Genomic DNA, 12,467 nt, shown 5'->3' on the forward strand with positions numbered 1-12,467 from the left:
TCCAATTAAACTGAAGTGGCGTCAGCAACAGCACAGAAAAATGACAAACTCTTAACAGCCTTCTCACTGCACATTTTTAAAAAATTAATGTGGTACAGTAAGTGTAAATGCAGCAAACAGCATTCCTCATCCGTAATTGTCTTGTGATCTTGAAAATTGGGGCCTTTTTTAAACTGAAAGTGCCATAGGAATTAACTTTAATTATGAATCTGTTATTTCAGAAACTTTGAATTATCATTGTTAAAAGTGATCCAGAATTGGGCTGATTCACTTTCTAATGGAATACAGTACAGCTGCTTGGAATATGATAGCCCCATTGGGAACTTGGGAGAGTTTCAGAGCAGCACCTTTGTATGGGATTAACCACAAGTTTGCCAACCAGTTCAGTTTTTAACAGTGCATCAGTTGTCAAAGATGATCCCGTGTATTAAAGATAATGAGCTCTAGCATGATGCTTGGGTATCTGTGTAGCTGCTGCAGGTACATTTTGAGACTGCAATTTCCAAAGTGAAGTTCCTCCTTACCACATTCTGATAAGTAATAGGGTTGCCCTGGGTTGGAGGGGGAGAAGAGTGATTTCTCTTTTGGGTGGGATGACGGAGGAGAGTCCAGTTTGGACACGGTACCAACAGCTTTGCAATGTGGTCCTTTTAACATTTATACTCTGATCCAGCTCAGTGATTAGAGAAGAGTGAAAATGAGTTTATTCAAATCTCAGTCCACCTTTTTGGACATGCCTCCAGCACATGGAACTGCCCATATTTTGATACTAAATTGCCCGTTTCATTAAGAATTTCAGAATGCCTAGCATGGATGCTGGTACAATGAGGGACTTCTTTTCAGCTCTAGGTGCCCATAGCATAAGAGAGCACCTAGTTTGAAAGGTGCAAAGACTAGATCAATCACTACCAGTGCTCAGTTCCAATCACGTAATATTGAGTTCAATAAGTTTGGTATTTGACACAAGAAAAACTCATTTAAAACCTAGCAAGCTCACTGGTGCCTTTCATGAAAAGGAACTTGCTACCCCTACTCAGTCTAGTCTGTGTGGTCCCACCCTGAAAGCTCTCAATAGATGTTGCCTTGTTCATATTGTCAATATCTCAGGAACGTGTGATCCACCTAAAGATTTTACTACACTTGGGAAATGCAGCAGTTAGCAGAGATACAGTTTTTCCCCCTGTTAGTTGGCCTTTTGTAGTGTAAGTGAGCCAGGGTTTGGGATACCATCAGCGTACAAATTTGCTGTTGCGATGGTGGTTCTAGCAGTGCAAGCACATTGATTCTGACTCTGTTTTACACAGCACAACCTGGCATTCCTGCAGAAACCAGCTCCTGAAGCCGAGGGGAGAGTGTGCCACAAACCAGAAACTGGTAGTGTAAAAGCATCTTCAAAGATCCAGTTCTAAGATGCAGGTCTGTGTAGCCATTGGGGAGGGTACAGTAACTAAACTGTGCTGTTGTCTTTCTACGTTTCAACAGAGTCAAGTTACACATGACCGTACAGGTGTTTTCCATAGCATGAGGGCTACTGGGCATTATTGCAAAGCAGTTTCTTGAAATGGTCGTCAACCAACACACCAATTTATCAAACTGCTTGTGTATGATATGGTGATTATAAGCATCTGCCTGCAGTCAAGTTAGCAGTCATTTTACTTTACTTTTGTACAAGTGCTCATCTGATTATGAACATAGTTCATGTCCTAAAGAGTTTGAGATTTTTTAAAAATAGTTTCAGTATTTGAAGAGGATGTGTAATTATTTTTGTGCTGATGGGATTCAACTACGATTTGAGGTATGACTGGTATTTTAGATTCTTACAACTTGGCACCTTGAAACTTGTATGTCATCAGAGGGCTGAGTGCAAATACATATTTTTTTTAAATTTTAATTAAAGCGCTCTCTCCTCCTCCCCCCACCCCCCACACACAATTATTCCTGCAAATACAGACTTGTATTCATTATCATTTCTCTCATGTTTACAAATAAGTCATTGTTTACATGGTGCTTTGAAAATGCATTAATGTTTATTTAAGCAATTGTGCCCATAGGATCTGACTATATAAATGGGCACTTACTCATGATGGAAGGAGAATGTTGGCCAGAACAAAAGAATGGCCTGCTGTTCCTTGAATTTGTACCACAATATCTCAAGCATCCATTGGAAACACTGAAATAGTTTTGTCTAAGCATTTCAGCTGAAAGATAGCATCTTTGACGGTGCCGGATTTCCACTGTGCTGTTTTGAAATGTCATTTTAGATTATTAAAAGGCTCCTGGAATGAGGATGTAATTCTCAACACTTAGAAGCCAGAGTGCTGTTGGTTTTTATTCCTCCCAGATAAGGCTCATTCTAATTTGAATTAGTTAGCAAAAATTGTCCTTTTGTTTACCAGGATATATGTATCTATCAAGAGGCAAATAAAGACAAAAATGTAAATGCAAAATACTGCAGATATTGGAAATCTGAAATAAAAACAGAAAGTGCTGGAAAAACTCAGCTGGTCTGACAGCATCTGTGAGAGAGAAACAAGAGTTAACGTTTCGAGTCTGTGTGACTCTTCCTCAGAGCTAAAGAGAAGTAGAAATGTGATGAAATTTATACTGTTTAAGGGGGTGGGGCAGGTGAAGCTGGATAGAAGGACAGTGATAGGTGGGGGCAAAGGAGAGATTGATAAAGATGTCATGAACTAAAGAAAAAAAGGGAGTGTCGATGGTAGTGGTAAGAGCTAAAGGAAGTGCTGATAGTGACATAAAGGTAAGAAAGCAGAATGTGTTAATAGAACAAGGATAAGCTCTGTGAAAGAACAGCATGGAACAAGTAACAGATGGCCCCTTTGAGGGTGAGGGGGGAGGGAGGAGAAGTTGGGGGAAAAAGGATGGAAAAAGTGATAAGGGGATAAAACAATGAATGAAAATTAAGTGGATAAAAATTAAATAACATTTTAAAAGGGATTGAAAAAGGATGAAGATAGAGGAGAGAGTTCATAGTTTGAAGTAGTTGAACTCAATGTTAAGGCTGGAAGGCTATAAAGTACCTAATTAGAAGATGAGGTGCTGTTCCTCCAGTTTGCGTTGGGCTTCACTGGAACGTTGGGACACTGGAAGACAAAAATGTTTGCCCTAGAGAAATGTCTAAGGTATAAAATCATGACAACTGTTTGGCAGCCCTTTTTATAACGAGCTGTTTGACCCTCTGGTGGCTTTGGGCAGATATTGGAACAGTGTTTTCTGCAAGTGACAATTTGTGCCACTTCTACACTGACCCAGCAAGGAGCATCTGCAAAACAAATTATGAAGGTTCAATCTGTGTCATGACTGATCTCATCTGGACAAATGGTAGGGATGCTACTGTTGGATTTTGTGGCTAGGTTAGGAAGTTTTTTTTAAAAAAAAACAGGCTGAGATTTCTTAATCAGGATCCAGACACCCCTGCTGAATCACAGAACATACACCCAAAGTAAGTCATTTAAGTGACAAAATGGTCCATAGCTAAGTGTGTTTTGGATTGTATGTGAACATTAATGTCAGTTCGGGGTTCAGGGTCTATGAACACATACTTCCCAAATTGTCCATTATTTCCGACAAGTCAAGTGGTCAATTCTCATACCTTCTGTCAGCAAGGATTTTATTTTTCCCCCAAACTCATGATCATCTGAAAAGAATGATATATTCTAATTAAGGTGACAATGTATATTATCAGTTTCCAGTAAGGTGTTGTGCCTTCAGATGTACTGAAGAGGAAAAGAAATTGACGTTAGACTTAGTCTCTTCTATAAAGAGGTAGGAACTCAGTCGTCAACTAGAGTTGCAGAAGATCTTTGAAGCCGTGATCTTGCCCTTGGCAGTCACAGAAGCAACGTGAAGGGGTGTGTCTGCTGAGAAGGCTGGGTGTGAGGGCACTCTGAGGCTTGCAAGGATTTAAGTAAATTTCATTCCCAGGATACCTATTGTGAAACCTGTCAACTGACCTGTTTATGTTGTAAATAGTATTTAATAAATTCATGTGGCATGGGAGTTGTAACACTCAGGCACTCAGTGCACCTTGACTTGATGAGAAAACCTTTATTAAATGTGGACTTTGTGTAGAAACATTTGGTTTTCTCGTATTGCATTACAGAGTAATGTATTGCAGAGTAAAGCATCAAGAATTGTACTGAATTTTCCTGTAAAATGAAATTTCAGTATTTGGGAGAATTTAAATGTGTAGTGCTATAAAATATGAGAACACATCTTATCCTGGAGAATAACTGAATGGGTGGGCTGACTGACCCCCTCTTCTAATTTCCATGTTGTCATCGCTGGTTAATGTGACAATTGGAGATTGAAGTGTCATTTTTATTATTAAACATGGGACTTGTAAATTGGCATGATGAAACTAATATGGCTTTAACCATTGGTAACCAAGCTCTCTCGGTTGTTCACGATGGGCTGAATGGCACGCCTGCCTCTTGTGTGCTGTAACCATTCTGTTATCTTCGTGTAGTGTCTGTCCTCTTTCCTTCCTCTTTCCTTCCCCAGTGTTAGTCTTTGCCAAAGGTTACCAAATGGTTGCTCATGCATGAGGCTCAAGTGTCATTAGACTGTATAACCAAGAGCAAGGATGGTGGTAGTTTGGTGGCCAGCCTCTATCTAATCCATGTTTGCTGGCAGGAATCATTGGACAGTGATCAGCGGTCCTGGCTGGTTTGTTTTCTTTTTTCCTTTCCTATAACTCAAGCAGCTGTAATCTTAGTATTTATCCTTTACTACCCAGCTGGCTGAAATCAGGTAACTCGACACAGCCTTGGAACTTAACCTAGTATCCTCCCAATATGTACAACTCCTTACCACACTCTCTTTAAGCACTGACCTGTTGCTTTGCCTAACTGAATACTATTGACGAGTGAATGTTTACAGCCAATGTCTTGGCAGCAGATCTGAATATAACTCATTTTTTCTCCTTTAGAAGGAGGCACGTTTCAAGGGGTGCCTAAAGGAACCACCGTACTCAATGACCTTCCAGCGAGATGTCAGATCGTTTGGGGCAAACTGCAAAGGGAAAGGATGGAAAAACCAAGTACTCGTCGCTCAACCTGTTTGATACTTACAAAGGAAAGTCCTTAGAAACCCAGAAACCCACAGGTAACACAAGACGGAGATTACTGTGCAATTCTAATGAAACCTGTATGGTCTTGTTCTTGCCCACCTTTGTGTTCATATTTACTTCTGGCACAGTGAGATCAAACCATCCATCTGGTTAATATAGTGTTGTTAGTAGATTTATTTCAAATATTGGTGTCGTACTCTATGGAGAAAGTGTTTTTAAACCCCTGAAGATGCTGTTCATAGAGTGTCTTGCAGCAGAACCAAATCCTGACCCCATCCAATGCCTACACACTCACTGTCAGCAGAGAGATCACTTGGCATGACTGACTTTTTTATCCTCCCCAGCTCTCAGCCAGTCGTGACGGAGATGTTAACCTAACGACAACTAAATATCACATTTTATATAGCTGCTTTAACATAATAAAATTCCCAAAGGGTTTCACAGGACTGTTGCCTAACAAATTTTGACATTGAGCCAGGTAAGGAGATATTAGTACGTATGACCAAAAGCTTGGTCTAAGAGGTAGGTTTTAAGGAGCACCTTAAAAGAGGAGGGAAAAGGAGAGGTTTAGGACAAGATTCCAAAGCTTGGGGCCCAGACAGCTGAAGGCACCTAATAACATCAGCTAATTTGATCCATAATAGAAAATTAAGCCTGGCACCTTTTTTGTTCTGTATGCCATATGATGTCTTCCTCATCTGTGGATCCACGTCAATGTCTATCATTGCATGATTCCTCATTGCTACCCAGATCCTCTCATTCTTTGCAGGCAAATTCTGTGTTTGAGACCAGTTGGTACCTTGTTGTGAGCTGATACTAATCATATGCTGAGACTGAGGATAATTGGAATGGTGCCACTAGTGAAAAATGGAGGACAGTTGTCAGTAGCATTTTAGCTCGGTGTAAATGTGGGTGTTGAACTTTTCAGTGCATACTCTTAAATTGTTAGAAACATGGTGCAAAATCTATAATTTAGTTACACTTTCAAATATGGGCTGTGCCTGAGAGAACGCTTTTGAACTGTGTCATGCAAAGTTAAAATTCTGGTGAGAATAAGCCACAGCAGAAAAGTGTGTATTGGCACATCTTCGAAATATATTGGTTTTTCTTTCGTATGCTAATAATGCACTAAATAAGCTGGGTGGAGACTGAAGAAAATTAACCAGACTGCATATTGCAAATGGCTTTTTAAAAGAAAAAAATCATCTGCTGAATGGTGTGTCACAGGGTGAAGTGCACACCACAGCATTGCTATTGAATGTATCCAAGTTTTCAGTCTCTGCTGCTGCTATCAATCCCTGTTGTTATTATTGGCCTTTTTCCCCCAAAGTAAATTAACTTCCTTGATATGTCATGGCATTGATTCATGCTGGAGTATGCTTCTACTTTGTTGATGCCCTGCCCCACCTTGCCCTAGTAACCATGCTCAGTAGAGCATGTGGCTGAGCAGAGCCCTGTCCTCACCTGACATCAACACACAAAAGGCTCATTTTCCAACAAAGTATTGAATCGGCATCAGAAGCAGGAGCCTTGCCAGTTTTTTATTTCCCTTTCTCCTCATTTTCTAAAACCAGGGCATTGCAGCCAATTGTGGCACTGCACCAGAGACCATGGATTGGTGCTGCAATCTTCCTAGCTCAGTTTCCCATTGTGCAGTAAGTACATTGTTGGCATTGCAAGAGCCATTATGTCTACAAGCCTTACTGTAGTTCTAGTAATAGTCTGGCTTCATAACATTACCCCATCATTTTGCTTTTTTCCCCTCAACTTGATGTTGCCTTCCTGCCCAACCAGTTGAAATCTGTTTTCCTACATGACAATAACAACAGTGACTGCAGTTCAACAACAAAAATTAATTGACTGTGAAGCCCTTTTGGGCTGTGCTGATGTGAAGGATGCAATATAATTGTAAGTTTCTTGCTTAAATAGTGAACCCTGATCTTTTTCACTTTTCATGCACCATGGGACCACATGCTGTAAATAGTATCTGTGGGGTCCCGTTTATTTTACTTCGAATATTTTTTCTTTGGCTCCATTCTGCAAGGTGCCTTTCACTTATCGTGGGTAGCTCCAGTTTTTAAAAAAAGTGAACTAGGAAACCAAGCAATTATAGACCTGTTAGTCTAAAATCAGTTGTGGGGAAGTTATAGGAACCTATAAATTAAGGACAAAGTGTCTGAACACTTGGTGAAATTTGAGCTGTGTTAAGAGCCAACATGGATTTGTAAAGGGTAGATGATGTACCAGTATAATGAACTGAGTTAAATTTTTTTGAGGTAGTAACTAAGTAGAAGGCAGAGGAAAGTCTATTATTCGAGTTTATGGACCTCCTGGAAGCATTTAGTAAGGTCTCATCCCACAGGGATGTGTGTTAGGGCCTCGACTATCTAATATAGTTATTAATGACTTGGGTTGCACAAAGGTGAACCAAATAGTCAAGTTTTCCAATGACACAAAGATTGGAGGCATAGTAAGTAATGTAGTCAGGAGCATAGAGTGAAGAAAACTGGCAGGTGAATTTCAATGCTGGCAAGTGAGAGGTCATCCATTTTGACCCAGTATGATTGATCAGCATTTTTTAAATGATGGAAAGCTAGAATAATGGAGATTCACAGAGATTTGGGAGTCCATGTATATGTTTGCTAGAATGTAGTGGTCAGGTGCAAAAAGATAATCAAAGTTACTGCTGAAATATTAGCATTTATAAGTAGAGGATTAGAACATAATGGACAGAAGTTATTGATTCTCTGGGTGTAGAAGGTTAGGTGGTCATTGATTGAAAATTAGGACTTTGAAAAAGAATTGATGAAGATGATAGAGGAAAAGCTCTTTGCTCAGACTAGTGCAAGCGGACATAAGCAACAGGCCATTTGGGGAGAAGTTAGGAAACACTTCTCCACACCGAGGGTGATAACACTGTGGAGCTCTTACTCACCAAAAGCAGAAGATGCCAGCTCAATTAATTTTAAATCTCAAGGTTGATGGCCATTACCTAACTGAATGGAGGAACCTGCTCAAGGGGCTGAATGGCCACACTGGTCTTTATGGAGTCTCGCTTGCAGAAGGCCCAAATTTCCCTGTTGCTCCCCCTCACTGCTTTAGTGTTTCTCTTTGCTTCCTCTCTCTCCTTCCCTGCTTCCCCACCCCCCAGATATTGTGGCACTGACTGCTGTTGACAACTCGATATGCAAAAGAATTGAATTAAGCTCATGTGGACCTGGCACACCTTTAATATGTTGTAGAGCGCATTGTAGTTCAGAGTTTCTCCATTGGTACAGCTGCCCCAACCTTTCTGGTTACATTCAATGCTAACAAAGACACAATTTATACAGTTTGGCGAGATTTGTTGAGCCATACATTGTTGATGGCATATTGAGCTGCAGGTTGGCTGCTGAGTCGGCTTTCTTACTGCAGTAGATACCAGTTGTAAATCTGGAGCAAAGGCACGGCAATTAAAGTGGGAAGTTGGCAACTCTCAGTGGAGAACAACAATGCAGAAGACTTAGAGGGTTAGCTGCTACTTCTGTAGGGATAGGCAAAAATATAAATACCTTTTTAAAGTATGAATAGTCTTGCTGGTTGTGTTGGTAATTGCTTTGCCTTGTATGGCATGGATTAAATCCGATCAATGGATGTCTAATTTGGTATCCAGCCTGTGTTGTGCTGATCCCGGCTGGTGCTGGAAATGGCCTCGGCCTATTCAAAATTAGCCGCTGTACCAGCTTCTGATTGATTACATAGATCCCTGCTAATTTTTTTCAATGCTTTTAGCATCAGCTCTTTACAAAATGGAGGATTTCTAACTGATGGAGCCAAACACCATTAACTTTTAAAGAAATCTACAGTTGGTGTATGTCAATTTGGGGCGATTGTGAGCCTGGAAAAAAAACCAATCGTTTTGGAATTGGAATCAGAGAATGATTACAGGAAGTGGCCATTTTGTCTGAGTCTGTGCCGGCTCTCTGCAAGACCATCTCAGCTTGCCCACTCACTGCCCTTTCCCCATAGCCCTACAAACCTTTGCCCTTCAGGTGCTCATCAGTTTCTCTAATCTGCCACCCACCTTTTCAGGCAGTGTATTCCTGTCCTAACCACTTGCTGCGTATAGTTGGTACTGTTGGTTCTTGAAGAAAAATTCCTTTTGGTGCCTAGTTGAGGTAGTTAACTGCTGGAAAGTGGGATATTTTTCCACTTGAGGCATGAAGTAGTCTCAGATTGGCTGGCAGTGCGGTCAGGTGTAGAGTAGGGCCCTCTTCTCCAATAATGTACCACATCACTTGCTGCACCAAGATGGGCTTCTGTATTTTCCGCACTGGCTTTTGTCTTGAGTAAAGTCAGTTCAGGATTGTAATTTTCTACAATGAATAGCGCATTAAAGTTGAAACTGCCCAAAACTCATTCCATGTTGGGTCACTTGTATTCAGCAGGCATAGACACCTTTCACCACTTAATTGTGGCCTGAACTGCAACCCAGAGCTGGAGATGTGGTGTCTTAACTGGTATTAACTTGACGCTCCATCAGGGCTCTCTTTTCTGGATGTGGTAGCCCAGGATGCTTTTGGCACTTCCACTTGTGGGGTGCTCGAAAGCTGCTGGGACAGAGGTGGTCTGGCCAAGGCTTGGTGGGTGATTTAAAAGAAAATGTTTAAAATTGGGCCATTACCACCAGATAATTTATTTCATTCCAAATCATTTTCCTGTGACCTGCCATATAATTGAACAGTTTCTGATTAAAACTATTTTGCAGTGAGATAGATGCCTGCTCTTCATTGGGAAGCCCTTTTCTATTTATATATTGCACATGTCTGCATAGTTACTGATTTGTTAATGGTGCTGTTAATTTGTAGCCCTTAAGTAATTCATTTTACCCAGTTGGAGGTGCTTGAATTTTATGGCAGAAAATAGCAAGTGCCTGGGACTGTGTCCCGGTCCATAATGCACTCGGACGTCTGTTTTAAAGTTCGCACTAGATCTAGTTTTAAATTGGTGTATATAAGCTATTTTCTCCTCCCTCATTTTATGAATCTTCTACTTCAGACAAGCTGTATTGAAATGTAGACATTCCACTGCTCCCCCTTAAACTTGTGCACAGCAAGCTCCTACAAACAGTAATGTGATAATGACCCAATAATCTGTTTTTTATGATGATTGGGGGGGTAGGTGGGGGGCATAAATATTGGCCAGCACACCAGGGATAATTCCCCTGCTTTTCTTCAAAGTAGTACCATTGGATCTTTTACATCCGACTGAGGGGGCAGACCTGGCCTCAGTCTAAAGTCTTGTCCAAAATAGAGCGCTCCCTCGGTACTTGACCTTGATTTTTGTGCTGAAGTCCTGGTGTGGAACTTGAAGCCAGAACCTTGTGTTCAGGTGAGAATGTGACCAACTGCGCCATGGCTGAGACAATGGTTTGAAAGGTTCATTTCCCCCTGCCTGTTGAAATTAGCATTCATCTCCATTCCGTTCTACATGTGTGCCTACACAATTGCCACTTCACATGCAATCAATTTTTTTGAAGTGAAGTAGTTTAGAGGATGAAAGTTGTGATAGATATGCTACTTAATTGAAATCTTCCTTTTAATCTGATCTATGTGCAGGTGCATTGAGGCTGGAAGGGTGCATTAATGTGAATGGACACTCAGATCAGCTGGGTTATTAGTTTCTTGTGTTGCTCATGACTCTGCAACCAGATTAAACCTAGAATCATTGCCAAGATTTGGCTTTGATTTTTTTTTCTACTTGGCCTGCATAAGTTTCAAGGGCAGTTAAGAGATAGGCAACAAATGCTGGCTTTGCCAGTGAGGCTCACATCCCATGAAGGAATTTTTTTTTTTAAATTCGAGGGGTTTGGCGGCTTTACGATTTGTGTGCTTCTAATATTTTAACCATTACTCAGTTTGATCTTTTGTGTAGTTCTGCACCTCAAACGCTTTCAGTACACGTCAGTTTAAGGTGGCTATGGAAAATTTTGGGTGCAAAAATGTATTTTGGGACAAAGCAGTTCCTTCACCACCATTCTAGGCTTTTTGAGGGCTTTCACCAATGCAACATTTCCTTTATCCAATTATTTGCTCTTTACTCAAAGATTGTAGCTGTTGCTTGTGTCTAAGCTGCCTTCCGTATGTGGCAGGTAAATTTGTGAGGTCTTTTGGTACTCATTCATGGGATGTGGGCATCGCTGGCTAGGCCAGCATTTATTCTCCATCCCTAAAGAGTCAACCACATTGCTGTGGGCCTGGAGTCACATTTAGACCAGACCAGGTAAGGACAGCAGATTTCCTTCCCTAAAGGACGTTGGTGAACCAGGTGGGGTTTTACGACATTCAGCAATGGTTTTATGGTCATCAGACTTTTAATTCCAGATTTTTAAATTGAACTCAAATTTCAGCATCTGCCATGGTGGGATTTGAATCCAGGTCCCCAGAGCATTACCCTGGGTCTCTGGATTACCCATCCTGTGACAATACCACTACACCACCACTTCCCCTATTCTTGAGTCTGTATAGGAGTCATTGGATTCGGATCCAAATTGGAAATCCTAGAGAAGGTTGCTTTTAAAGCAGCCAGCTAACTCAGAATGCTGAGATTAGATAACTTAAACCCAGTAGCATCTGTTACTAAGACAACAGGGGAAATAACTGAGTATTTTTGAAATTAATAAGGAAGCAAAAGGATTTTGAGTTCTTTGTAATTCCCATTTTAAAAGGAATGCCATCGGTCAGACTACCACATTTTTTTTGTTTGGATGTACTTGCGATTAACCAGTTGAGTAAAGGTGGAGCCCATATGGCACGGCTGTGTTTAGTAGTTCAAGCTGGAGCCTATTCGTGTAGATTAGCATTCTATGCAGGCCTGAACTTTTGTAGTAATTTTCATTTTCCCAGAGCAATTGTATGTTCTCTCTCTATTTCCACTGCAATAATTCCTCTGCATGGCAGCTATGAGATTGCTTACATTTTCTCTCTTTTTCTCTCCTATTTGCCAGTCACCACACGTCATGGATTGCAGAGTCTCGGTAAAGTTGCCGCAGCTCGGCGCATGCCACCCCCTGCAAATTTGCCAAGTTTAAAAGCGGAAAATAAAGGCAATGACCCCAATATTTCTTTAGTACCAAAAGACGGAACAGGATGGGCAAGCAAGCAAGAATCGCAAGACCAAAAGAGGTAAGTGTATTGACTGCGTGCGTGGCCCTTGAACCTCGGGGGCTGGAGGCTGTGCTGTGTTCTTGTTTTCGTGACGCTAATAATGCACTTTTGTTGACATTCTGTAGCCACAGTTTCCGGTACTTTCTAAGTCTTCAAATTATGTTGGAATCTTGCCATCAGCTATCACCTTTTGTGCAGACAGTGACCAAGGATGGGAGCAGATGATGGAACAG

The 12,467-nt window shown here is 41.1% G+C and overlaps 1 protein-coding gene across 4 annotated transcripts in view; it reads left to right on the forward strand.

Moving 5' to 3' along the window:
* Positions 1–12,467, forward strand: part of LOC144695683 (protein PRRC2A-like) — a 121,105-nt gene that overhangs the window by 20,771 nt on the left and 87,867 nt on the right. For all 4 annotated transcript variants that reach the window (XM_078566620.1, XM_078566624.1, XM_078566621.1 and 1 more), the window contains exons 2-3: positions 4,952–5,124; positions 12,075–12,252. In XM_078566620.1, the coding sequence (XP_078422746.1) occupies positions 5,010–5,124; positions 12,075–12,252 (293 nt within the window). In that variant the 5' untranslated portion in view covers positions 4,952–5,009. The remainder of the gene's footprint in view (positions 1–4,951; positions 5,125–12,074; positions 12,253–12,467) is intronic.

Source organism: Cetorhinus maximus, chromosome 21 (assembly GCF_964194155.1).
Source record: "Cetorhinus maximus chromosome 21, sCetMax3.hap1.1, whole genome shotgun sequence".
Lineage (NCBI taxonomy): Eukaryota > Metazoa > Chordata > Chondrichthyes > Lamniformes > Cetorhinidae > Cetorhinus > Cetorhinus maximus.